The 23,536-nt window shown below is 43.3% G+C and overlaps 3 protein-coding genes across 3 annotated transcripts; 2 read left to right on the top strand and 1 right to left on the bottom strand.

Moving 5' to 3' along the window:
* Nucleotides 1-143: 143 nt before the first annotated feature.
* Nucleotides 144-15,059, top strand: F5Y00DRAFT_259119 (midasin; the record flags this gene model as incomplete). Its single annotated transcript, XM_048010819.1, has 2 exons — nucleotides 144-7,754; nucleotides 7,806-15,059. 2 exons carry the CDS (start codon nucleotides 144-146, stop codon nucleotides 15,057-15,059), a joined length of 14,865 nt encoding a protein of 4,954 aa, XP_047867559.1.
* A 1,027-nt stretch (nucleotides 15,060-16,086) lies between these two features.
* On the top strand, nucleotides 16,087-18,102 carry F5Y00DRAFT_259118 (uncharacterized protein; the record flags this gene model as incomplete). Its single annotated transcript, XM_048010818.1, has 3 exons — nucleotides 16,087-16,627; nucleotides 16,693-17,409; nucleotides 17,468-18,102. The coding sequence occupies 3 exons, from the start codon at nucleotides 16,087-16,089 to the stop codon at nucleotides 18,100-18,102; spliced, it is 1,893 nt and encodes a 630-aa protein (XP_047867558.1).
* Nucleotides 18,103-18,275: 173 nt separating this feature from the next.
* On the bottom strand, nucleotides 18,276-20,523 carry F5Y00DRAFT_274558 (FAD binding domain-containing protein; the record flags this gene model as incomplete). The annotated part of the gene is made up of 5 exons (XM_048013379.1): nucleotides 19,802-20,523; nucleotides 18,832-19,722; nucleotides 18,600-18,765; nucleotides 18,421-18,537; nucleotides 18,276-18,358 (listed from the first exon to the last, which is right to left on the bottom strand). The coding sequence occupies exons 1-5, from the start codon at nucleotides 20,318-20,320 to the stop codon at nucleotides 18,276-18,278; spliced, it is 1,776 nt and encodes a 591-aa protein (XP_047867557.1). The 5' UTR covers nucleotides 20,321-20,523.
* Nucleotides 20,524-23,536: the final 3,013 nt, after the last annotated feature.

Genomic DNA, 23,536 nt, shown 5'->3' with positions numbered 1-23,536 from the left:
GAATAGCGGCAGAAAAAAGTTACGATAACTAAGCCTTATCTTAATTGACTTTATTCGCGGCATGCAAAGATGAATTGAAATCTTACGAAAACGAATAATCGATTTACAACGCGCAACACGATTTCGGCATTTTTACAGCAGCCATGCCGACTGTTGATGTAAGCGCACAGAGGGCGCAGCTCTTATCTCATAAAGAGTTGCTAGCCCAGTTACCGCCCGATTTATTGGAAATAATTCGCGATGGTCTCACCCCTGCACATTTTCTCGATGCTATAGCTACGGCGGCACTGATTCCTGAATTTACTGGACTTATATTTACCCATTTTGAGAGTGAAATATCCGAGATATGCGCAAGATGGCTGATAAGACCAAGGGATCAAGGACAAGAAGATGCTATTATCGCAGCTTTTGCAAGAATCCTCCCGTTTGCGCCATACCTATCTGTTTTCTTGGAACGGTATATTGGGGAAACCTCATATAGACTCGATTCTGAACTACACACCTTCGGAATCAACTCACTCAACACGCGACCTACCGAGAACTTTGCTATACATGACTTACAACGGATTTTACTTGCCTTCTGGAGACTCTTGAATTTTGACAAGAAAACCTTCAGTCGATTAGTTCCGCCTTCTAGAATACAGGATCTATTTAAGCACGGCCAAGCCTCCGTCAGGTATCTTGCTATTAGAGTGTTCTGTTGTCAGCTTAGTGCTTCCGACTTTAACTTGGAGGTGCTCATCCGCCAGTATATTAAACATGAAGAGTCTCTAGTTGGAGATTTCGACGGAGTCCAAGTTGACTACACCTTTCTCTCGTTAGTTGAGCGTCGACGAGCAGAAGAATGGGATAAATCTCGACACAAGATACGTGCCGAACTTGGAAACTATAAAGGAGAGAAGTTCCACCCCCAGGCACTCGGCGACATAGTTATTCAGTATAACACGACGATCCTCCCTCGACCGAACGGCCCGTCTCGTGCAATGTCTAGGTTGGTACAAACTCCCACGACCTTAACTAACCTGCAAAACCTCGCACAGAACCTCCAGCGATTGGGGCCGATACTTTTGCATGGATTACCCGGATCTGGGAAGACGTCTATAGTGCATGAGCTTGCCCGTGAACTTAAGATGGAGTCGAGCATGGTAACATTGCACCTGAATGAACAGACAGATGCTAAAATGCTCATTGGCCTATACTCCACAGGCTCCAAGCCTGGTTCCTTTTCGTGGAGACCGGGTGTCCTCACAACAGCTGTTCGCGAGGGGCGCTGGGTTCTAATTGAGGATTTGGATAGAGCGCCGAATGAGGTTATGAGTACTCTGCTACCCTTGGTGGAACATGGCAAGTTGCTTATTCCCAGTCGTGGTGAGACGGTAGAGGCTCCGAGCAGTTTTCGACTGTTTGCGACCGTTCGGACGACACGAGGAATGAATGGGCAGGAGAATCTCCCCAGTATACTAGGTCAGCGATTTTGGAATCTGTCCGGTGTAAAGATGCCTCCGCCAGTCGAGCTGGAGTATATCATCGTTGGAAGTTACCATCTACTACACAAATATACTCCGATGATTATGTCAGTCTATAGGCGTCTTTGCCATCTATCCAGTCTCCCACATGTGAGCAACTCCGGGCGGAGCATAGTAGAGCGTTCCGTCACGCCTAGGGATGTCTTGAAATGGTGCCGCCGCCTTAACGAAACCCTCGTAGCTTCAGGCTGCAAGCTTGGCGACGAACCTATAAGCGAGACCACGAGAGACTGGATGTTCATGGACGCGGTCGACTGCTTCTGCGGTAACCTCTCCAAGCCGGAAGCAAGAGCTGCTCTTGTTAGCTGCATTGCCGAGGAGATGCACCTTTCGCAGCAGCTTACAGAACACTACCTTAAAGTTCACGTACCGCAGATGGAGGAAAGCCCTAGTAGTTTTAAAGTCGGAAGAGTCATGTTGACTAGAAAAAAACACGCTAATAGAGTGGTCAAGTCAAGAAAACCCTTTGCGAGCACCAGTCACTCCAGGAGGCTACTCGAACAAATATCGATGGCTGTCAAATTGCGCGAACCCGTGCTTCTCGTAGGTGAGACCGGTATTGGAAAGACGACAGTTATCCAGCAATTGGCCGAATCTCTTGGCCATAAGCTTGTGGCTGTGAATCTGTCCCAGCAAAGCGAAGTTGGGGACCTCTTAGGTGGCTTTAAACCGGTAAACGCCCGAAGCCTTGCCGTACCATTGAAAGAAGAATTCGAGGACTTATTTGCTTCGACGGGGATCTCCGCGTCGAAGAACCAGAAATATCTGGAACAGATCGGCAAGTGCGCTGCGAAAGGCCAGTGGACAAAGGTATCGAAGCTGTGGCGGGAAGCACCAGCTATGTTTAATAAGATCGTGAGCCAGCTACAGACCCAAGCCAATGCCTCCAACAGTGGTGATTCCGATGGACAACCTGTTGTCAAGAGACGTAAAGTGGAGTCGAGATTGCAGTCGTTACTCGACCTGAGGCCACGTTGGGAGGCGTTTTCTCGGAGTCTGGCACAGTTCGATATCCAAATCTCGGGAGGCTCAGGCAGTTTCGCTTTTTCATTCGTGGAGGGTAATATTGTCAAGGCCGTAAGAAATGGAGATTGGGTTTTGCTGGACGAAATCAACCTCGCATCGCCCGATACGCTGGAGAGCATAGCTGATCTACTTGCTTCTGGGCCCAATGATGAGCCGTCAATCCTGTTATCGGAAACTGGCGACATAGAGCGTGTTAAAGCGCATCCGGACTTTCGTATATTCGGAGCCATGAACCCGGCCACAGATATTGGTAAGCGTGACCTCCCCCCTGGACTGAGATCACGCTTCACGGAATTTTACGTCGGCAGCCCAGACAAGGACCTAAAGGACCTTCTAACAATCATCAAGGCTTATCTGAGCGGGAAGAGCGTCAAAGATGACCAGGCCGCCGACGATATTGCCAGATTATATCTCAACACCAAGACGCGCGCGGAGGAGAAACGTTTGGTTGACGGCGCTAATGAAGTACCTCACTTCAGTTTGCGAACGCTCACTCGTGTCTTGAGTTACGTGAATGATGTCGCTCCGTTTTATGGTCTTCGACGAGCTTTATATGAGGGGTTCTCCATGGGTTTCCTCACATTGTTGGATAGAGCATCCGAAGAGACGCTCGTGCCATTGATCCACCACCATCTCCTCGATAGATACGGTGGCGCTAGGTCGTTACTCTCGCAGCCGCCAAGATACCCTGACGATGGAAAACAATACGTCAAGTTTGTGAACAGGAATAAGGACCGACAGTATTGGCTACTTCGAGGAGAAGAGACTCCTATTGAACGAACTGACTATATCATCACGCCTTACATTGAGCGCAACCTCTTAAACTTGGTGAGGGCTACTTCAACTAGGCGTTTCCCTATTCTCATCCAGGGTCCTACGTCAGCAGGCAAGACCAGTATGATCGAGTACCTTGCAAATTTCAGCGGCAACAAGTTCGTGCGAATCAATAATCACGAACATACGGATCTTCAGGAGTACCTCGGAACTTATATCTCTGACGCCGAAGGAAAGCTACGGTTTCAAGAAGGTTTACTGGTACAAGCTCTCCGACAAGGACACTGGATTGTACTTGACGAACTCAATCTCGCGCCTACTGATGTTCTAGAGGCGCTAAATCGTCTCCTTGACGATAATCGCGAACTGCTTATTCCTGAGACGCAGGAAGTTGTCCGGCCGCATGAAAATTTTATGTTGTTTGCAACTCAGAACCCGCCTGGCTTATACGGAGGCCGAAAGGTGCTTTCTCGAGCTTTTCGGAACAGATTCCTCGAACTCCATTTCGATGACATTCCTGAAGACGAGCTCGAGATTATTCTACAGAAGCGCAGTTTATACACTGCGCCTTCTGATTGCAAGAGGATTGTCAATGTGTATAAGGAGCTCTCAAGATTGCGGCAGACGAGCCGTCTATTTGAGAACAAGGATAGTTTTGCGACATTGAGAGATCTATTCAGATGGGCTCTAAGGGGAGCTGAGACTCGAGAGGAAATCGCGGCTAATGGATTTATGCTCCTTGCCGAGCGTGTACGGAACGAGGAAGAGAGAGTGGCCGTTAAGAAAGTCATCGAGACAGTTTTTAAAGTCAAGATCGACCAAGAACAGCTCTATGATATCCACAGATCGCCGTATTTGAGAGTGCAGCCTCCAAATAATGGCCAGGGCGTTGTCTGGACCCACGCTATGCGCCGTTTATATGTACTGGTTGCAAGCGCGCTTCGTAATAACGAGCCAGTACTACTTGTCGGAGAGACTGGTTGTGGTAAAACTACTGTCTGCCAACTCCTTGCCGAGTCCCTTGGCAAGGAATTGCACATAGTCAATGCGCACCAAAACACGGAAACGGGCGACCTCATCGGATCCCAACGACCAATCAGGAACCGGGGCGCTGTTATAGATGTATTAACTCAAGACCTCGTTACAGTTCTACAGGAGCTTGGGCAAGTGGTAGAAGGCAGCGTGGAGGTCTTGTTAGAGAAGTATCACGCTCTTGATAATTCGACCCTGTCGAGGATACCCGTGGATTTGCGGCGGAGAATCTCGGATAACGAAATCAAGAGCAAAGCTCTCTTTGAATGGGCAGATGGAAGTCTAGTCCATGCCATGCGGGATGGCCAATTTTTCCTTCTTGATGAAATATCGTTGGCGGATGATTCCGTCCTGGAGCGACTGAACTCTGTCCTCGAGCCTCAGCGTACATTGCTCCTTGCCGAAAAGGGGATCGATGATTCGTTTATTAAGGCTTCTGACGGCTTCCAGTTCCTGGCAACCATGAATCCTGGTGGTGATTTTGGCAAGAAAGAACTTTCGCCAGCGTTAAGGAACCGATTTACTGAAATATGGGTGCCTCCTCTGTCAGGGAACGAAGATGTACTGCATATCGTGTCTTCGAAGCTCAAACCTGAGTTTCAGCCGGCTGCTAGGGTCATCGTCGAATTCTCTTACTGGTTTGGACAGAACTTCCGATCTACGGCTTCAACCGCGTTTTCAATAAGAGATATCCTGGTCTGGGTCAAATTCGTCAACGAGAGCACTGCTATAAATGCAGAAGCGTCGGTAGTCCATGGAGCGGCGACGGTTTTCATTGATACCCTGGGTGCGAACCCGTCTGCCTTGATCGCGATAGACCCTAAGAGTATGGACACGCAGCGACAAAAATGTTTGGACAAGTTGAGCGAGCTTCTTGGTTGTGATGCAACCACGATATATAGGGCACCCCTTGAACTTACCGTGAGACCTGAAGAACTGCGGATTGGCGACTTTTCTATTAATCGTGTAGCCAATGAGAATTTTGAAGCAGGGTTCGCCTTACATGCCCCTACTACTAAGCTCAACGCAATGAGAATCATTCGCGCCCTTCAAGTTCAAAAACCTATTCTTCTGGAGGGTAGTCCGGGTGTAGGAAAAACGACACTGGTTAGCGCTCTTGCACGAGCGTGCGGCCGGCCTTTAACAAGAATTAATCTGTCTGACCAAACTGACTTAATGGATCTATTCGGAACTGATGTTCCTGTTGAGGGAGCCGAGGCTGGTCACTTCGCATGGAGAGATGCACCGTTTCTTCGCGCTATGCAGAACGGAGAGTGGGTACTACTGGATGAGATGAATCTGGCTTCTCAATCCGTTCTTGAAGGTCTCAATGCGTGCCTTGATCATCGAGGAGAGGTTTATGTCTCCGAGCTTGACCAAGTATTCAAGAAGCACCCTGACTTTCGTCTCTTCGCAGCTCAAAATCCACACCACCAAGGTGGAGGAAGAAAAGGACTGCCTAGTTCCTTTGTCAACCGTTTCATTGTGGTATATGCGGATGTATTCAGCGAAGAGGATCTTCTGCTTATTGCTGAGCACAACTTTCCTAAAGTGGCTCCCGAGACGGTTCGCAAAATGATTAATTTTATATCCAATCTCGAGACACGCATCTTGGTCGAGAAGGCTTTCGGATCCCAGGGTAGTCCCTGGGAGTTCAACCTTCGTGATACTCTGCGATGGCTGCACTTACTTACCTCATCAGATCCTTTACTGAGTACCGGGAAGGTCGACGACTTCTTAAATATTGCAATCCGACAACGTTTCCGAACAGAAAGGGACAGGCTGGAGGTAGACAAGCTTTTTGCGGAAACATTCGAGGCGCCCCCAAAAAGTCATCAATTATATCATAACATGAATTCGTCCTTACTTCAAGTTGGGCTCGCGTTGGTGCGGCGGAACAAGCTCCTACAGCCGTCGCAATTTCCCAGCATGGATGTTGTCCCCCGGCTCATGGAGATAGAATCTCTTTTAATATGCATTAACCAGAATATTCCCTGTATTCTTGTCGGACCCTCAGGAAGTGGAAAATCGATGCTCTTGCAGCATGTTGCCGCTTCGTGTGGAAAGTCGCTTGTCACATTTCCGATGAACGCCGATATAGATGCTATGGATCTTGTTGGAGGCTTTGAGCAATCCGACCCTGTGCGCGATATCAATGCTGCGTTACGAGAACTGCGGGAAGCTTTACAAATCTCGACTGCGAGCACGCTGGTCGAAGGCACGCTCGGGTCAGCGGTTGACTTATTGAACGTTCTTGGCTCCTTGACAAGCCAGGCCGGAGTCCCTCAATCACTGCTGGACCGCATTGGAAACCTCTTAGCTCAAATCCCGGAAAATTCGGATTTGGCAATAACGCTCTCAAATGTGCGCGAGACCCTCCAGCGTTCTATAAGTATTTCAAACCCTAAGTTTGAATGGCTAGACGGCATCATCGTCAAAGCTCTTCAAAATGGGGATTGGTTGGTTCTTGACAATGCGAACCTCTGCAGCGCTTCTGTTCTCGACCGATTGAATTCCTTACTCGAACCAGGTGGTAATCTGATTATCAACGAACACTGTGGTCCAAATGGCGAACCGAGGATTATTGAGCCTCATCCTGATTTCAGAGTGTTTTTGACTGTCGATCCTCGCTATGGAGAACTCTCACGGGCAATGAGGAATCGTGCTATCGAGATTTATATTGAACCTCACAACTCAGCCGCGCCCTTCTGGAGGAGTCGTGTCGCCGAGGTGGAGTCGAGCCTGAAGAGATATGAATTGCAATCTGCGGCGCTGTCATTCGACATTGAAAATAACTCGTCTATATTCGATGTGGCTGTAGATGCGTTATCCTTCGACGACTTGCCCTTGCTGAAGAAGTATACGCCATTCGATTGGCAGCCGCGGGCGATGCCACTGGTACAACGAAAAGAGATTGCAGAACGTCGTTTTAGAGGTGCGCAGTTAGACTTTAATAGTGCTAAGCAGACGATAGGCCCGTTTCTTGATTCCGAAGTCATGGTTCATATTCTTACTACGATCCGCCAATTATATGCCCCGTTGGCTCAGACTATCGCTCCTAGTTTTGAAGATATGCAGCCGCTCTACCCGCTACAAAATTCAACGATTGTTTCATGTCTTCAAGGTGACTTTCCTCAGCTTCCATTCTGGTTAGCAGCATGCTATGACCGCTATGTGGACATTGCCGAAGCTAGGAGGCGACTGTCTTTAGAGAATCCCAACGGCAAGGGCTTCCGGGTGTCCGAATTGAATCGTCTTCAGAGGTCATGTATTGCTCACAGTGTGGCCGCTGCTTCAAAGGATTCAACTGTAGGAGCATATGGGTTCCTTAATAATATCCTGAATGGCCTTTGCAGTTTTATGCATGCTAATATGTTTAATACCAATTCTTGGAGAGTAAGTATTAATCTGCTAAATTGTTTGTTATACATCCGCTAATGGTATTAGGACCGGGCGTACTTCTGTCGGGATATTATGAACAATTGGTGGATAGCAGTCAAGTTCCTTACTGCACCACGCTTTACTGAAGCAGGGTTCCAAGCTTATCTGAGCCTCTTCTCCGATATGCTGTCCGGTTACATCTCCCATGGTGCGGATAACAGGACACGTGAACTGGCCTCATATATCCTTAAGATGATAAACGACTGCTTCGTTTCTGGGTTTACCCTGTCTACGGGCTTGAGTATGGAAATTCTCTGGGAGGGATTGCGGCCTATTCCGATCAAGGACGAATTACTTCTAGACAACATTCGCCGCATGGAACGACTGGCCGCGCAATTTGACTCGGTTAAATGGAAGTCTACTACTAGGTTGCCGGATCTTGCTAACATAATGGGGTCTTTTGTTAAAGTATACCAACTCATCAGGCTGGGGCAACCAAAGGTGGAAGAACTCTTGGGAACACTGACGACTGAAATTGACCAATTGGTTAGCAAACTAGGCGACGACGGTACAGTGACATCTCCATTCATGGCTGCCGAATTTGAAACCATGAGGCAGATCACCCTACTCGATAGCATGTCATGCCGGACAGACCTTCCACAAGCTTCAGGGGATATGATCTTATTATCTAGCCTCCCTCTTGTCACGCAAATGCGCACCGCCAGTGCTTCTACTACGTCGAAGCTCATGTTGTCAATTGAAAGCCTCGCTAGCGACAATATTGAGCAGCAGCACTGGGATGATGTCTTATCAGCTCGAATCATATCAAAACTTGAGACCGTCGATTCAGCAGGTCTTGGTTCTTTGGCTTCACTCGAAGCGGAGCTGCCAATTTTAGCAAAACAAGTCTGTAAAGATGCGGAAGCGATCACTGCTGACCGTCTCGGCAAGCTTAGTGAAGTACTCTGGCATCTTATGGCCGATGTGCTGGCCATCTATAATCCCGCTCTGGTTACCGAATTTAGCTCGGCTCTGAACACACCTGAAGCTTTGGACGTATCTAATTTCTTCGCAATTGGAGGGCAAGAAAACAAACTATTCTTCAACATAGATCAGTTTGTTCCGAATGTGATGCTGACTAGCCAAGATAAGTATTCCAAGATTGACAAGCGTCATCTTGTTCCCTCTCTTGCATTCCTAGTTGCGTCTAGAAGCGGATCTAGACACACAAGGCGTGCTCATCTTGCAAACGCATGGGTCCAATTTTCTGTAGCTCTGATTAAACTCTTCGTCCCCGACAAGGCATACGATCCCCAGCTAAAATCAGTTCTAGGGCTTGAAGGCTACCAATACCGCTTGCAGGCCTTGAACTATGAACTTGAGCTGATACGACAATTCGAAAAGTTCCAGACGGGCCAGTCTACAAATTTAAGATGCGAACTCCTGGAAGAAGAAATTGCCGCAGTCGGGCCACCTCCTACTTCGGTCCAAGCTGTCTATCGCCCTGCGGACCACCAGCTTGCCAATGTTCAGACAGAATTCAATAATCTGCTGAAGGTGGTACTCAAAACCGATCTTAGCGTACTTGTTTTACAGCACTGCTCGGGTTCAGGTTCTGCCACGCAACAGCTCGATGTCATCCGAGAAAATATATCAAGGATAGCAGACCGCTTGAAACACGAGAGATACCGTGCATACGAAGACATAGTATCCCCTGTTATAAATATGATTCATTGTCTGGAGATCGGCTTGTACTTGGGACGACAGGCAGGACCGGAGGTTTCTAGCAGCAATCATCCGTCCAAAACATTACTCAAACTTGCTCCTCTCCTTGGTGGAAAACCGGACGCCTCAGTTATACAACCAAATCCATCTCAGAGCTTAGAGTTTCTCTTCTATACTCGCATGATAGTTGCTGTGGAGGGCTCGAGTGGACTTGAAAGAGTCAAACAGGGAACCTTTCAGGCAATTCACTCGTTATATGATCAGTGGGCCCTGAAGCTTGATGCTGATAAGAAAGCTGAGGAATCGAAGAAAAGCTGGTATCGCTATCGAGGTGGCTTTAGCGAGGAAGAGGCAGCAGAACAAGAAGCGTTCGATGAGCTGTTCCCGAGCTTTGATGAAGACAACGAATCTGAACAGAGGGATGCCCCTAAAATCGGCGACGCTCGCGCACTGGCTATCAGACTATCACAATTGCATAAAGAAATCTTCCTCACACCCCAAGAAGCTGCCGAAAGCATAATCAGCCTGAACAAGAATTTCGCCCGGAAAATATCGGCAGACATTGATCCTTCGATAGAAGATCGGAATTTGCTTCCGGTCGTGCTCTTGTCCCTGGATGAGAAGCTGCAAGAGATAGGTTCTAACGCTAGCTCAGCTGAATACAACTTCTACACAGACCGGAACCTTGCTGAGACAAGGAAACTTGTTGGGTTGGTTAATGAAATCCGCGCCCGATTCCAGCAACTTCGGCAAGTCGACGAAATTGGTCACCTGCAGCCACTGATCGATGTTGTATTATCTTGCGATAAAATCTTGCAGCTTGGACATTCGGACCCTCTCGCTAGCACAATACCAAAAGTTGAGCAGTTGCATGCCTTCGTATACGAATGGCAGTTTGGCGGTTGGGCAAGCAAAACATATGGCGTGTTACCGTTATATAACAGATTAACGGACTTACTTGTTAGTTGGCGCCGCCTGGAACTCTCGACATGGGGAAAACTGTTCGACATGGAAGTTAAGAAGAGCGAAGAGGATGCCAGTTCCTGGTGGTTCATCGCTTACCAAGCCATCATCGCCGCGCCGTTGACCCTAGCTCAGGATGGAAAGGATATTTCGCAACATGTCTCTGGCTTGTTGAAGGAATTAGAGACGTATTTCTCCTCGGCGCCTGTCGGACAGTTCGCTAGTCGCCTCGGCCTCCTAAAGCAACTTTACAAACAAGTGGAACTGATCACTTCGGATTACCCATCGATGTCAATCATTCAAGATGGCCTCCATAATTTTATTAGCTTTCACTCCCGGTATAAAAAGGCCGTAGACGACTTAATACGTGCTGGCAGGAGCCCCCTCGAGAAGCAGATGAAAGACGTTCTCCTTTTAGCCAGCTGGAAGGATACTAATATCGTCGCACTACGAGAAAGCGCACGGAAGTCACACCATAAACTTTTTAGGATTGTGAAGAAGTTCAGAGAAATCCTCGGCCAACCTATGAAGCCGATTATTGACGGTGGTCTACCAGACGAGGTACTCGACGAGGCCGCCACAACTGAGATTGAAACGGAAATTATGCCGATTGACAAATCTGCAATTAAGTTGTGCTCTGAAGGCATTCCTAGCTGGAGAGATGAGTACCGGCGGTTAGCGAATACCCAAAGGACAACAGACATCATGAGTAGGCTGAGCCGCATTCCAGAGTCTGCTTTGGATGCTGGCGAAGCTATTAACTCTTTCCTATCCAATCTCGAGGAATCAGCCGCTGAGCTTCGAAAAGAGACCCCTAGCACTCTCACCGAAGAGAACAAGGCATTGGTTAAGCATTTGAAGTCGCGTAAACGGAAACTGTTTGCGGAGACTCTAAAGGAAGCTAGGCAGATGGGAATCCAGTATAATCTCAGTACTGATGTTCTCTCTCAACAAGACGCGCTTTCTACAGTGCTTGCCACATCAGACACGCTTGATTCACAGGCCTTTCAGGAATTCAAGAGCACTGATTACTACTTCCACAAGATGCTTGACCTCGCACCTAAGGTCCGACGCGCATATAATGAACACTCGGATGACCTGACCACGGCAGAAGTAGACAGGAGCATCGGATTCCTTGAAGGTATACTTCATGTCACGCTGAATCAAAGACGTGGATTGGCAAAAGCACTGAAGCACCATGGCGCACTGACCTCCTCTTCGAAATATATCCGCTCCGTTAGCACTTTGCGGGGAGGCAATAAAATCAAAGCCGGGTCGCTGTCTGCTGATTACGAGAGAGCGTGTGCTTGGCTCGTCCAAATTATCAAAGTGGGGAGACATCTTATCGAGCTACACGCAAAGTTTGGGAACTTGGACCATAAGGAGCTTCTCCGACAGCTTGATGGCAGGTTGACTGAATTCACTAATTGGTCTTCCGAATGGAAAGCACTGCCTATATTGCCTAACGATCTTACCTCGCTTGAAAGGTCTCAATTAGAAGCCAAGATCCGTTCATCGCTTAATCAATTCCGGGATGAGTTGGATGACGGGTGTCGACGATGGCCGGTATTAGCGTTCTTATTGGAGCAAATCAAGCTATGGACTGCTGTGGATGAGCAGTCGATATCCACCTCGATTCTGGAAACCAAACAAATCGAAGTCATTCTTGATGCTTCTAAGAACCTTTGCGATAGCATTCTTGTCACCATTGAGCAGCTCAATAAGACAATGGTCAAGTTGCCTGCTTCGCAAGAGGAAGCCGGATGGTTGATAAAGTACGGCGAGGTTATGACCGATTCCCTGAAAGTTCTACGTATGGACAAGGTCGAAAGAAGCATGACAGAGCTTCTAAAGCTTTTCGCTCAGGTCAACTTGGCTGACTCTTCCGTTAACCAAATCTCAACAGCCCTGATGGCAGTCGTGGTACCGATCGTAGACCAATATCAAGTTGCTTGCAACCAGACGATTGGGTCATTCGCGCGTGTCCATAGAAACACTTGCAAGCTTGGCTACAAATTAAGCAAGAGTTTTACTCAGCTTGCCTCCCAAGGTTTCTGCACTCCTCAAGAGAAGTCGGAGGAAAAGTCCGGAGAGACTGGGGAGCTCGAAAGCGGAACAGGTCTCGGGGAAGGTGAGGGCGCTGAAGATATCAGCAAGGATATCCAGCCCGACGAAGACCTATCCGAATTGGCACAAGAGAAAAATCAAGAATCCAAGCAGGAGATGGAGGATGAAAAGGATGCTGTTGATATGGCTGACCAGGAGCTCCAAGGCGACGTCGAAAGCGTAGACGGCGGTGACGACGATGAAAAGGAATCCAACTCTGGCGATGAAGATGAAAGTGGCGATGAGATGGATGAGGAAGCCGGTGAAGTAGATGATCTAGATCCCTCTGCCGTCGACGAGAAGATGTGGGATGGGGAGAATGAGGACGATGCAGAGAAGGACCAGCAAGGAGAAAACACGAAAGGACAGAAGAAGAAGGACGAACAAGTCGCTGCGGAAGCACAGCCCGATACCCAGGAAGTTGATGAAGAGGAAGATGGCAGCCAAGGCGATGAAAATCCTGATGAGAATCCTGCCGCGGAAGAGGACGAAGATGTCCAGCAACAGGATGAAACGAATATGCAGGACCAAAACGTCCAAGAGCAGGATACCTTGGCATTGCCTGACGACATGAACATCGACGGGAATGATGACGATTCAATGTCCTCAATAAGTGACGATGATCTAGATAAACTCTCGGACGTGGACCAGGAAGAGCAAAAGGACAAGCAGATGAGCGACCAGGAAAGCGAGACAAACGAGGATGTGGAGATGGAGATGGCGCCTCCAGACGCTGGTAATGATAATGAAGAAATGGACGAGAACGCGGACGAGGATGAAGAGGCTAGGATCCAAGAAGACGAACAAGCAGAGGAACCGGATCCCCAGACAGAAGAACAGGAAACGGCCCAGTTGCCGTCTAACGACGAAGCTAATGCAGCCAACGAGGACACTGCGCCAAGTGACGTGAAGGGCGGCGGACAAGACCTGGATCCAAACCAGACCGAAGAGGCTGATAATGCCGAAAGCAATGCTGCCCAGCGAGAGGATGGGAAAATGGGCGAGAATGCAGCAGACCAGGATGCATCAGCTGGTAAGAAGGGAAGCGTCTCGAAAACTCAGGAGCAACCTTCTCAGACGGATCAGACAGAGCTTGATGATACTAAGGATTCATCGACTCGTCAACCATTCAAGGCACTTGGTGATGCTCTGGAGAAGTGGCACAGGCAGCAGCAAGATATCAAAGAAGCCCAGGAACAAGAGCCACAAGAACAATCGACGGATGCTGAACCGGAGTCAACAATTCGAGAGTTCCAACACATCCAAAACGACGAGTCTGCTGCAGATACTCAAGCAATGGGCACCTCGAATGAGGAGCAAAAGCAGCAGATTGACGAATCGATGGCAATTGATGAGGATGAGCAACCTGCAGACAGTCGAATTATTCCTGAAGATGAAGTTGAGACGAATGATGCGGACGCGGATAAGATGGATATTTCGGAGCCCCAGAACCAGCAAGACCAGCAAGATACGCAGAAGGAAGAGAGACCTAGCGGAGTGTCAACTCACCAAGGTACTTATAATCGAGATACGACACCTCCAACGAACGGAGAGGAGCCTTTAGAGGAAGTGGAGGAAGAGATCGAAGAGACTTCTACACAGTTGTCGATAACTCATCTATCAGAGCCAAGCTTGGATCTAAGAGACTTTGACGAGACCGTGCAGCAATGGACCTCATTCCAAAGCAAAACTCACCCACTGTCGCTATCTCTGACTTCTCAATTACGTCTTATTCTAACTCCATCTCAATCGACAAAATTATCTGGATCTTACCGAACTGGAAAGCGTCTTAATATCAAGCGTATCATTCCTTACATCGCTTCTAGCTACAAGAGGGACAAGATTTGGATGCGCAGAGCTATCCCGACCAAACGCTCTTACCAGATCTTACTCTGTGTCGACGACAGCAAGAGTATGGGCGAGTCTAGCTCTGGCGAACTAGCTCTTGAGTCCCTCGTCATGGTCTCACGGGCTCTTACTATGCTAGAAGTGGGCCAGATTGGCGTTCTAGGCTTTGGCGCAAATACTTTTATGGCTCACGAATTTACCGAGCCGTTTGCTTCCCACGACGCCGGCGCCAAGGTGCTGCAGAAGTTCACATTCCAACAAGACTACACAAACATCGAACTCCTCGTTAAGCAGACAATCGAGCGCTTCAGGCTCGCACGCCTCCAAAGCACTAGCCGCGGCTCCGAGGATCTGTGGCAATTAGCGCTCATCCTATCGGACGGACTGACACCGTCAGCGGCTCATGAGCACATCCGCGTGCTGCTGCGCGAGGCTATGGAGGAGCGCATCATGATTGTGTTTATTATTATGGACGACACTGCGTCTGGCAAAGACAAAGACAAGCAGAGCGTCGTCAATCTCAAGAAGGTCCGATTCATGGGTAACGACGAGATCCGTACCGAGTACTACCTCGACACGTTCCCGTTCCAGTACTATCTCATCGTGCATAACCTCGAAGATCTCCCTGGCGCGCTGGCGGGGCTGTTGAGGACGTGGTTTGCGGAGGTTAATTCTTAGGTGTGATTGGTTGATTGCGTTATCGCATGGTATCATGCCGGCGTTAATGTTCGTGTTGGGGAGTTCAGGGGTTGGGGAGCCGTGGAAATAAAAATAAAAGGGGTGATTAGTCCTCTTGGACTACGTGTTGATAGATGTTTACGGTATATACAGGTACGGAATATAATTAATTGTTCCGTGGATGGCAATTATATTATGAAAGGAAGCTCTTGATGTGATTTGTTGGATAGGATACAGCTTTGTCGTTGATGCCATGGTTGTGGCGTTGGAGTCTTTTGCCAGGTACGTACGTAGTGTTTCCGGAAGAAGAGAAGAGACGAGGCTAGGATTGGATGCCTCGAAATGACGTAAGAAGGCGAGATTACAGATTCTTCTAAGGGGTTTCGATATGGTTCGAGCGGCAAGGGAAAAGTCAACGGCGCCATTAGGAGTTAAACTTGAACTATTTTATTGATTGACAAGTCACCCAGGGGTAGTATCTGGGATGTATGCAGACCAAGTTGACGTGGTTTTAAAGCAGGCTGCGTTCAGCCGTTGCCACTATGTTAATGTCCATTCCAAACCTCGACTACTCTTCCCCAAGGAATTTATTGGCTATTCTAGATCTGTCAGTTATCACTCTTTATAATGCGCCCCCGGCTCAACGAATTCGTACCCGATTGCCCATTTAATACCTGCGACCCCAACCCACCAACTCGAATAAGATGTATAGAATAAAATAACTCGTATGTATTACTGGTACACATGGATTACCGGGATTGGGTTGTGTAGGTACAACACATTCCGGGGCTGGTAAATTATTTCGCCCTGTTAGCAAGACCTGGTATATCTGGCGTTGTGTTATTACCTTAGGTAGTTTCTCGTTTGATAATATTAGGTAGAAACAATGATAAAAGATTCAAGGATCATGTTCCCCAAAGAAGCTAGATGTTTCTTTCCATGGCTCTTTTTTGAACTTTCTAGAGTATTAGTATTAGGACTTGGTCTAATTCTAAGATTCAGATATACTCTCCTAAGATTTACGGGCATGGGTACGACATGCTCTGGCTCCGAGCCCTCCGGCCCCCCCGACGAGACCGAAACCCCTGATGCTCTTAACCCTTCATCATCTACGTGCACTGAAGGTGCAGAGTTGCCAGGTTCAAAAATGATGGAGAAGGCAATGGCAGAGGAGGAAAGGAAGAGGCATGCAGCAGAGAGGAAGCTGCTAGAAAAATGGAAAGAATTGATCGAGTCGGAGAAAGATAGGGGACTGTGTCCAGGCCTAAAGGACCTAGATAATATGGAACTAGACGACCCTCAAAAGTTCGTAAATCATATTGCAGAGAGGAGGAGTAAGAAACGGCTGTTCGTGTGCTGTGATGGGACACTACAAGACGCAGCCGGCAAATACATTGCACCCCAATCCAACGTTGCAAGGCTTGCCAGGAGCGTACACCGAATTGGCGATGACCCCATTGATAGTGGCACGGTGGGAGGAGTCCCGCAGCTTGTCTACTATTCAAGTGGTATAGGGAGTCATTCGGCACTACACTTAGACGGCATTTTTGCTGCAGTCACTGGAAAAGGTATGTATGAGACGAAGCCCCCCTTCATGAATTAGGTAGTTTTCAAGTCGCTAATTCTCAGTCAGGGTTCAGCAGCACTATATTAAATGCGTATTGCTTTATTAGCAATAACTACAGTCCATCTCTAAGGGATGATATCATTCTTGTTGGATACTCACGCGGTGCTTTCGCGATGCGATGCTTGGCTCACTTTATCAGCGAAGTCGGCCTGCTTCTTCGAAGAGGGCTGGGATTCGTAGGCGTATTCTACGATCTCTGGCTAAGAGATGACAAAGAGGCACTTGAGAGCAAGAAGCTTGACCTCAACCATCTGTTCTTCACAGACGTCAAAATTCAAGTGCTTGCCGAATGGGACCCTGTCAATTCATTGATTTGGTCACCATTCAGAAGCAGCAACCGTCTAATTCGCGAGACAACAATAGTACCAAAGAAGGTCAAAAATGCGTTTGTTGCCATATCCCTTCATGAGAAAAGATGGGCTTTTCGGCCAGTGGTATGGGAGCATAGAAGAACCTATGCAAATAAGGATAATAACCAAAACGTACAACAATGTGCATTTCTAGGAAGCCATAGCGATATAGGAGGCAGCAAGGACGCCGGACTCTCTACGATATCCTTGTTCTGGATGGTTGCAAAGATTAAAGAGGCTTCTAGCGCCCGGTTTGACTATCGTATTTTGGAAGGAATATTTATCCCTGAGAAGAAAGTTCAAGGGATACAAAGACTGCTCACTCCATGGAAAAAGGTAGACTTCGGCTTATCGAACCAAATGGTCTCCAAAGGTATGTAGCACTTCGCGGGAAGACTTTTTTCTGGGAAAAAGCCACTAAAAGCTGCCAGGGAATGTTAGCGAAACGTCTTGTCTATGGCATTTACCCAACTACCTGACCTTGCGACTCTTTTTCAAAGGGAATCGAAGACAGTTACTCATGAAAATGGCAAATCATCCACGACAATTTCGATGCTCGTGCCAGCCGGAGCAAAAGAACTTGGAGCAAGCAAATTCCGATAAGAAAACGCCACCGAAACTAGCGGGCCTCGAGAAGTGCGGATTGGATATTCATAAAACAGTACGCATAATGATCAAGCATAGGGCTGGCCATAGCAAGCCTGAATCTCTGAGCGGTTTTGAGTTTCGGCACAATATACACCGTTGGACCTTGAAGAAAAACCGAGACGTTGGACTGCAAGAGACAGAACTGATGAAAGAGGAATTAGCCCTACTTAAGGATTGGGTTTGGGGTGTTAGGGTGCTCGAGGAGATAATTGAAGAGATGTGGGACATACCAGGGGATGAGATTGAACACAATGATTCTACACTACAGGAGGGTCAGAAGGAAGAAGAGGACATCGGAAACTGGAAAAAGGCCATCAGAAAGGAGGGTACGTCTGGATTAAAGAGGCTTGGTCCAGATAGCGGATCTCTTGCTCAATTCTTAGATGGGTTCTTTGAGCTACCCGGGCCGAAGTCATAGCTGCTCAAGTCAACCCCTGATCTACATACGATCTGTTGGTACTGGATACCTAGCTGTACAAGGCGCTATACTGACTACCTAGGGATGAGGGTCCTATGTATGCAATTACCTACAGGTCTAGCGAAGGGTTGAGGAGATTCTCGACGAAGTATGGATGCAGGTATTTTCCTAAGTCAAACTGCTTTCCGTTTCATAAACCCGTCGAAAAATGACATTATGGCGTCGATGCTTTCTAACGAGCAGATCTTGGATATATCTAGGTAGTCGAGATTGAGCACTCATGATAAAATTGAATGGATGAGAATAATTACCACTTACAGTGATCTGGTCGAACGATGACTACCGCGCCTCGGTTAGGATCTATCCCATACGTTTCATACGCGTGACCGGACGGCGAGTTGTATCCATCATCGTCGGAGAAGACTTTAGTGAGCGCTACGCGTGTATTAGTACCTGATAGTTTGGTAAGTAGAATATAGACGGAGTTGTTCGCTTACACTTCATCTTCCATTTGCTTACGATGGGTGTGAAAACAGGAGGGATCTGGTCTGGTTCAACTTCTGTACGTCCCGACGAGAATATAAGTATAGGGTTGATGACTGCATCGCCGTCGACATCGGGCGGCGTGAAGGCATCGACAATCTTCTGTAGGCCGGATGAAAACTATACACATTAGTGAGTACTTGCCTTACTAACTAACGGCAATGTTGAATAGGGGCATATACGAACGTTTTGCAATCTTGTTAGAGCTTGAGAATCGCGTATATCACCAGGAAACACTAATACATGCCACCAGGATTGGGACGGTAAGAATCGGACCAGTTGCATTACGCGAGCATCGCTGAAGCGGATTACTGGAACACTCGGGAGTCTCATCCCGACGGTTAAGCCCGTGGCCAAGGAAGCTTCACTAGTCTTCGAAGAAACTATTAAAGAGTCGTTGTAATTGACAGCCTGGCCCGCGGTGTGCCGAGCGGACAAGAGGAACTTATCGTGGAACTGTTCTGGTGTAATACCGTGCTCCTTACGATATGAAGTCGAGAAGAGCTTGGACCATGTTCGATCAAACTCGATCAGTTCAGCAGCAGTCTTCTGTCGCTCTGAGACGTACGTCTCAAGTAACTCCGGCGTAGCTTGTCCTCGGATGACAGCCGCTAACTTCCAACCGATGTTATAGCCATCTTGTAAACTGACGTTCATCCCCTGTCCCGCTTTAGGAGAGTGGGTGTGGCAGGCGTCGCCGCCGAGGAAGACGCGGTAGTCTTTGTGGAAGCGGTCGGCAAGGCGTTGGCCGATAGAATAGGCAGACCACCATGCTGTTTCGGCTACCTCTAGATCGTACGGGCGAAGGATTAGCCGGAGCTTTTCGTGAAGCTCTTCTAGCGTGACGTCTTTTGCAATTGAATCCTTCAGCTCTATGTAGAAGCGAACTAGCAGGTCTCCTTCTCGAGGTATGATGATCAGGTTACCTGCTGCCGACTGAATTATAGCCTTCTTGCGGATATCGGGGAAGTTCGTCCGGGGGTAAGTATCCATCACTCCCCAGACGGAATCGCTCGTATCGCCAACCATTTTAAAGCCAAGTGATTTTCGAATAGCGCTGTGAGCTCCGTCGCTGCCCTGGCATGTGCGTTAGGGGCTATAAGAAACGCCAATGATGACACAATTGCCTGCATAGCAGAAAGGGATGATGTCTTACTAGAACATATTTCGTACGGTATTTCCGTTCCGTCCCATCCTTTAATACTGCCACAGTAACACAATATGCATCGGGATCCTGCGCATTCTCGCTATCAACCTCTACGCTCAAGACCTCGCAGCCATACTCGACGCACGTCCCTCCTGCCGCACTCTCCATCTCGTTCGTGAGCAATTCGTTCATCCTGGCCTGGCCGAGGAGAACGTGAGGTAGATGGCTTACACGGGACAACCTATCGGCAGCATAACGTGTGCGCCTGATATCAGTGCCACCATCTTCTGGAGCCCAGAATGCCACCTCGGAGGAATGGTAGGCTTCATTAAGAAGAGTATCGGAAAGTCCGAAGCTCTCGAATATTTCCGTCGTTCGGCACTGAACTCCATCGGCCTGCCCTCTTTCCAGCGGGCCGTCCCGTTGTTCTAGGACCTGGAAACGGATACCGCAGCGGGCGAGCCAGACTCCGGCACATAGACCGGCGGAACCGCCACCACATATTAGTACGTCTACTTGTTCTTCCATGGTCAAGATGAGAGTAAGTAATCCAATGCGTCTAGATTAGTATAATTATACTGTCTATAGATAAAGTGCTATATATATATTTTATAGAGATGTAGGAACGTTAACGGTGACACGACGGGGACGGGAAAAACTCCAACGTGCATGAAATGCGGGGGAGACGGCCGTGGGAGCACAATAGAAGAAGGCTCATTTGCCGTGTGAGGGTTATCTTTAGCCCGTAACTATGCCTTCCTTAAGCTGCAAGATATCTCACTTACCTGTTAAACTATTAGCGTATTTATACCTAGCAACGAATTATAAAGCTTCGGGGTTTAAATGATAATCTTTAAATTATAACTTAAATATTTAACTTAAGTAAAATAAATCACTTTATAACAGTCATATTTTATAACGGTTATAATAATTTTAAAGTTATTATTAATTAATTTATTTATATTTATTCGTTTATTTTTTTACCATTACTTTTATATTTTAACTTAAAATTTATTAATACGATTTAAATATATTTTTACGTAAATTTTTAATTATTTTAAATAACTTTTTATTATATTAAAATTATATTTATTAATATATTAATCGGCTTTTTTATTAAACGTAACTTTAATTTTACTTTAACTTTTTTTATATTTTTTATATATATAAAAATTTAATTTAAGTTTAAAATAACTTTATAACGTTTTTTAAATTTTATTTTTTTTAATATAATTTATATTATTTTAATATACGTTAAATTATAATTTGTTAAAACGCGGGTTACGCTCGTTATAAACGTTTTAAAAATATATAATTCGTGTGTTTATATTTATAAGTCACGGGTAAGTTTTTTAACGAATTATAATTTAAAGTTATTTTAAACTTAAGTTTATATTATAATGGAATTTTATATTAATAAAATTTAAACATTATATTTAAATAATTTAATATAATAAAATAACGTATAAAATAACTTTAACTTAAATAACTTAAAATTAATAATATAATACATTTATTTTTTTAAACTTTTTATATATTTATATAACGTTACGTTATTATATTATAACTTTAAACGTTAAAATCACTTTATAATAAATAATATTATTATTATTATTATTATTACCACCATTATAATTATTAATAACATAATTAATAACATATATAAATAAAATAAAACGCGTTATATTTTATTTAATATAATAATTTAAACTTTCCCGTCTTTTTTTTATATTTATATAACCTCGTCGCGTATTATAATTAATACGTTATAACCGGTATTATAATCGAAATTATAACCGTTATTATAATTACCGTTATAATTAATATTACGGTTATTTTTAACGCTTTAAAAAACTTAAAATAAAAAAGATTTAATTATAAAATTAATACGATTATATAATCAATTAATATTTATTATAAAAATACATTAACATTATTATTTTTAATAATTTTATTAATTATTATTATTAATGTTACGACCGGTGTTATAACCGGTATTATAATTACATTTAACACTTTTAAAAAGTTTTAAAAAACTTAAAACGTATAAATTTAATCGGTAAATTTAATAATGAAATTAATACGATTATATATAATTATTATTTATTATAAAAACGCGTTAATATTATTACTTTTAATGATTTAATTAATTAAATAATATTAATATTATTTTTTCGTAAATTAATTTTTTAAAAGGTATATATTTAAAATAACTTTAAATTAAAAATAAAATATTTTAAAAAAAAGGTTATATAAATTATAATTAATTAAAAAATAATATAATTATAAAAAATACATCTTTTTAAATTAAATATTAAACCTTAATTTAAAATCATTTAAAATAAAATTTATAATTATTTAATTTAAAACTTAATAATAATAAATTTATTAATTTTTATATTAAAAACTTTATTAAATTTATAAAATAAAAATTATATAATAAAAATAATAAAAATTAAATTAAATAAATTAAATTTTAATTATATAATTTTTAACTTTTATAATAATTTAAATATATTAAAATTAATTTTAAATATTATAATTATAAAATTAATAAATTTAAAAATAATAAATAATAAAATAATAAATAATAAAATAATAATATTAAAATTTTTATTTTATATTAAATATAAGTTTTTTAACGGTTATATTAATAATATTAATTATAATTTTAAATATTTTTAATTTATAAAAATATATTTTAATAACATTATTAATTATTATATTTTTATAAATAATTAAAAAAAGTTTTTTTTATTTATATTTTATAAAAGTTAATTAAATAAACGTATTTATAAATAAAATTTAAAAAAATATTTAAAAATAATAAATATATTTATATTAAAAAATTAAAATACGTAAAACGTATAAATTAAAAAAAATAAAATATAAACTTTATAAATTAAATATTTTTATATAAATTTATCGTTTATATAATTATTATAATCGTTTAATATAAAAAGCTTTTATTAATTAAAATTTATAAATTTAATATAAAATAAATAAACTTTTTTAAATTATTTAAAAATAATTTTTTTATTTATTTAACCGTTAAAAAATATAATAAAATATTAAAATTTATATAATTAATTATTTATATTAAAAAATTATTATTATTATATATTAACATTATTAAAAATTATTAATAATAATAATATTTTATTAATAATTATAATAATTATTAAAATAATAATTTATTTTTATTTTAAAAGGATTTTAAATAATATATATTTATAATAAGTTTTTTTAAATATTAAAATATTATTTTTAACATTTTTTTATAATTTAAATTTATTAACGTTTATATATAACGTAAAAAATATGTTAATAATTTTTAATAAATTTAATCAATTAAATAATTTATTTAATGATTTAATTATAACATTATTTAAATATTTATAATTTATTATATGATTTTTTATATTATTTATTTTTAAATAACGACGTAAAAAACTAATATATTAATTTTTTTTAAATAATATATATACGTTATTATAAAAAAATAAACGTTAAATAAATAATTTAAATTTCGAGTGTAATGACGTATAATTTAATATATTTTATATAATAATTTAATAAGTTAAATAATCTTTTTAAGTTTTTAATAATTTTTAATAAGTTTTATTATAATTTTTTTTTATTTAAATATTTTTAATATAACATTATATATAAATGTAATTAATTTAATAATATTATAACGCATTTTAAATTAATTGTTTATTTTTAACGTTATATATAACGACG

This window comes from Daldinia vernicosa (genome assembly GCF_022497035.1).
Source record: "Daldinia vernicosa strain CBS 139.73 unplaced genomic scaffold F5Y00scaffold_9, whole genome shotgun sequence".
Taxonomy (NCBI): Eukaryota; Fungi; Ascomycota; class Sordariomycetes; order Xylariales; family Hypoxylaceae; genus Daldinia; species Daldinia vernicosa.
The sequence above is the reverse complement of the archived record's forward strand: the minus strand, read 5'-3'. Positions and strand labels throughout refer to the sequence as shown.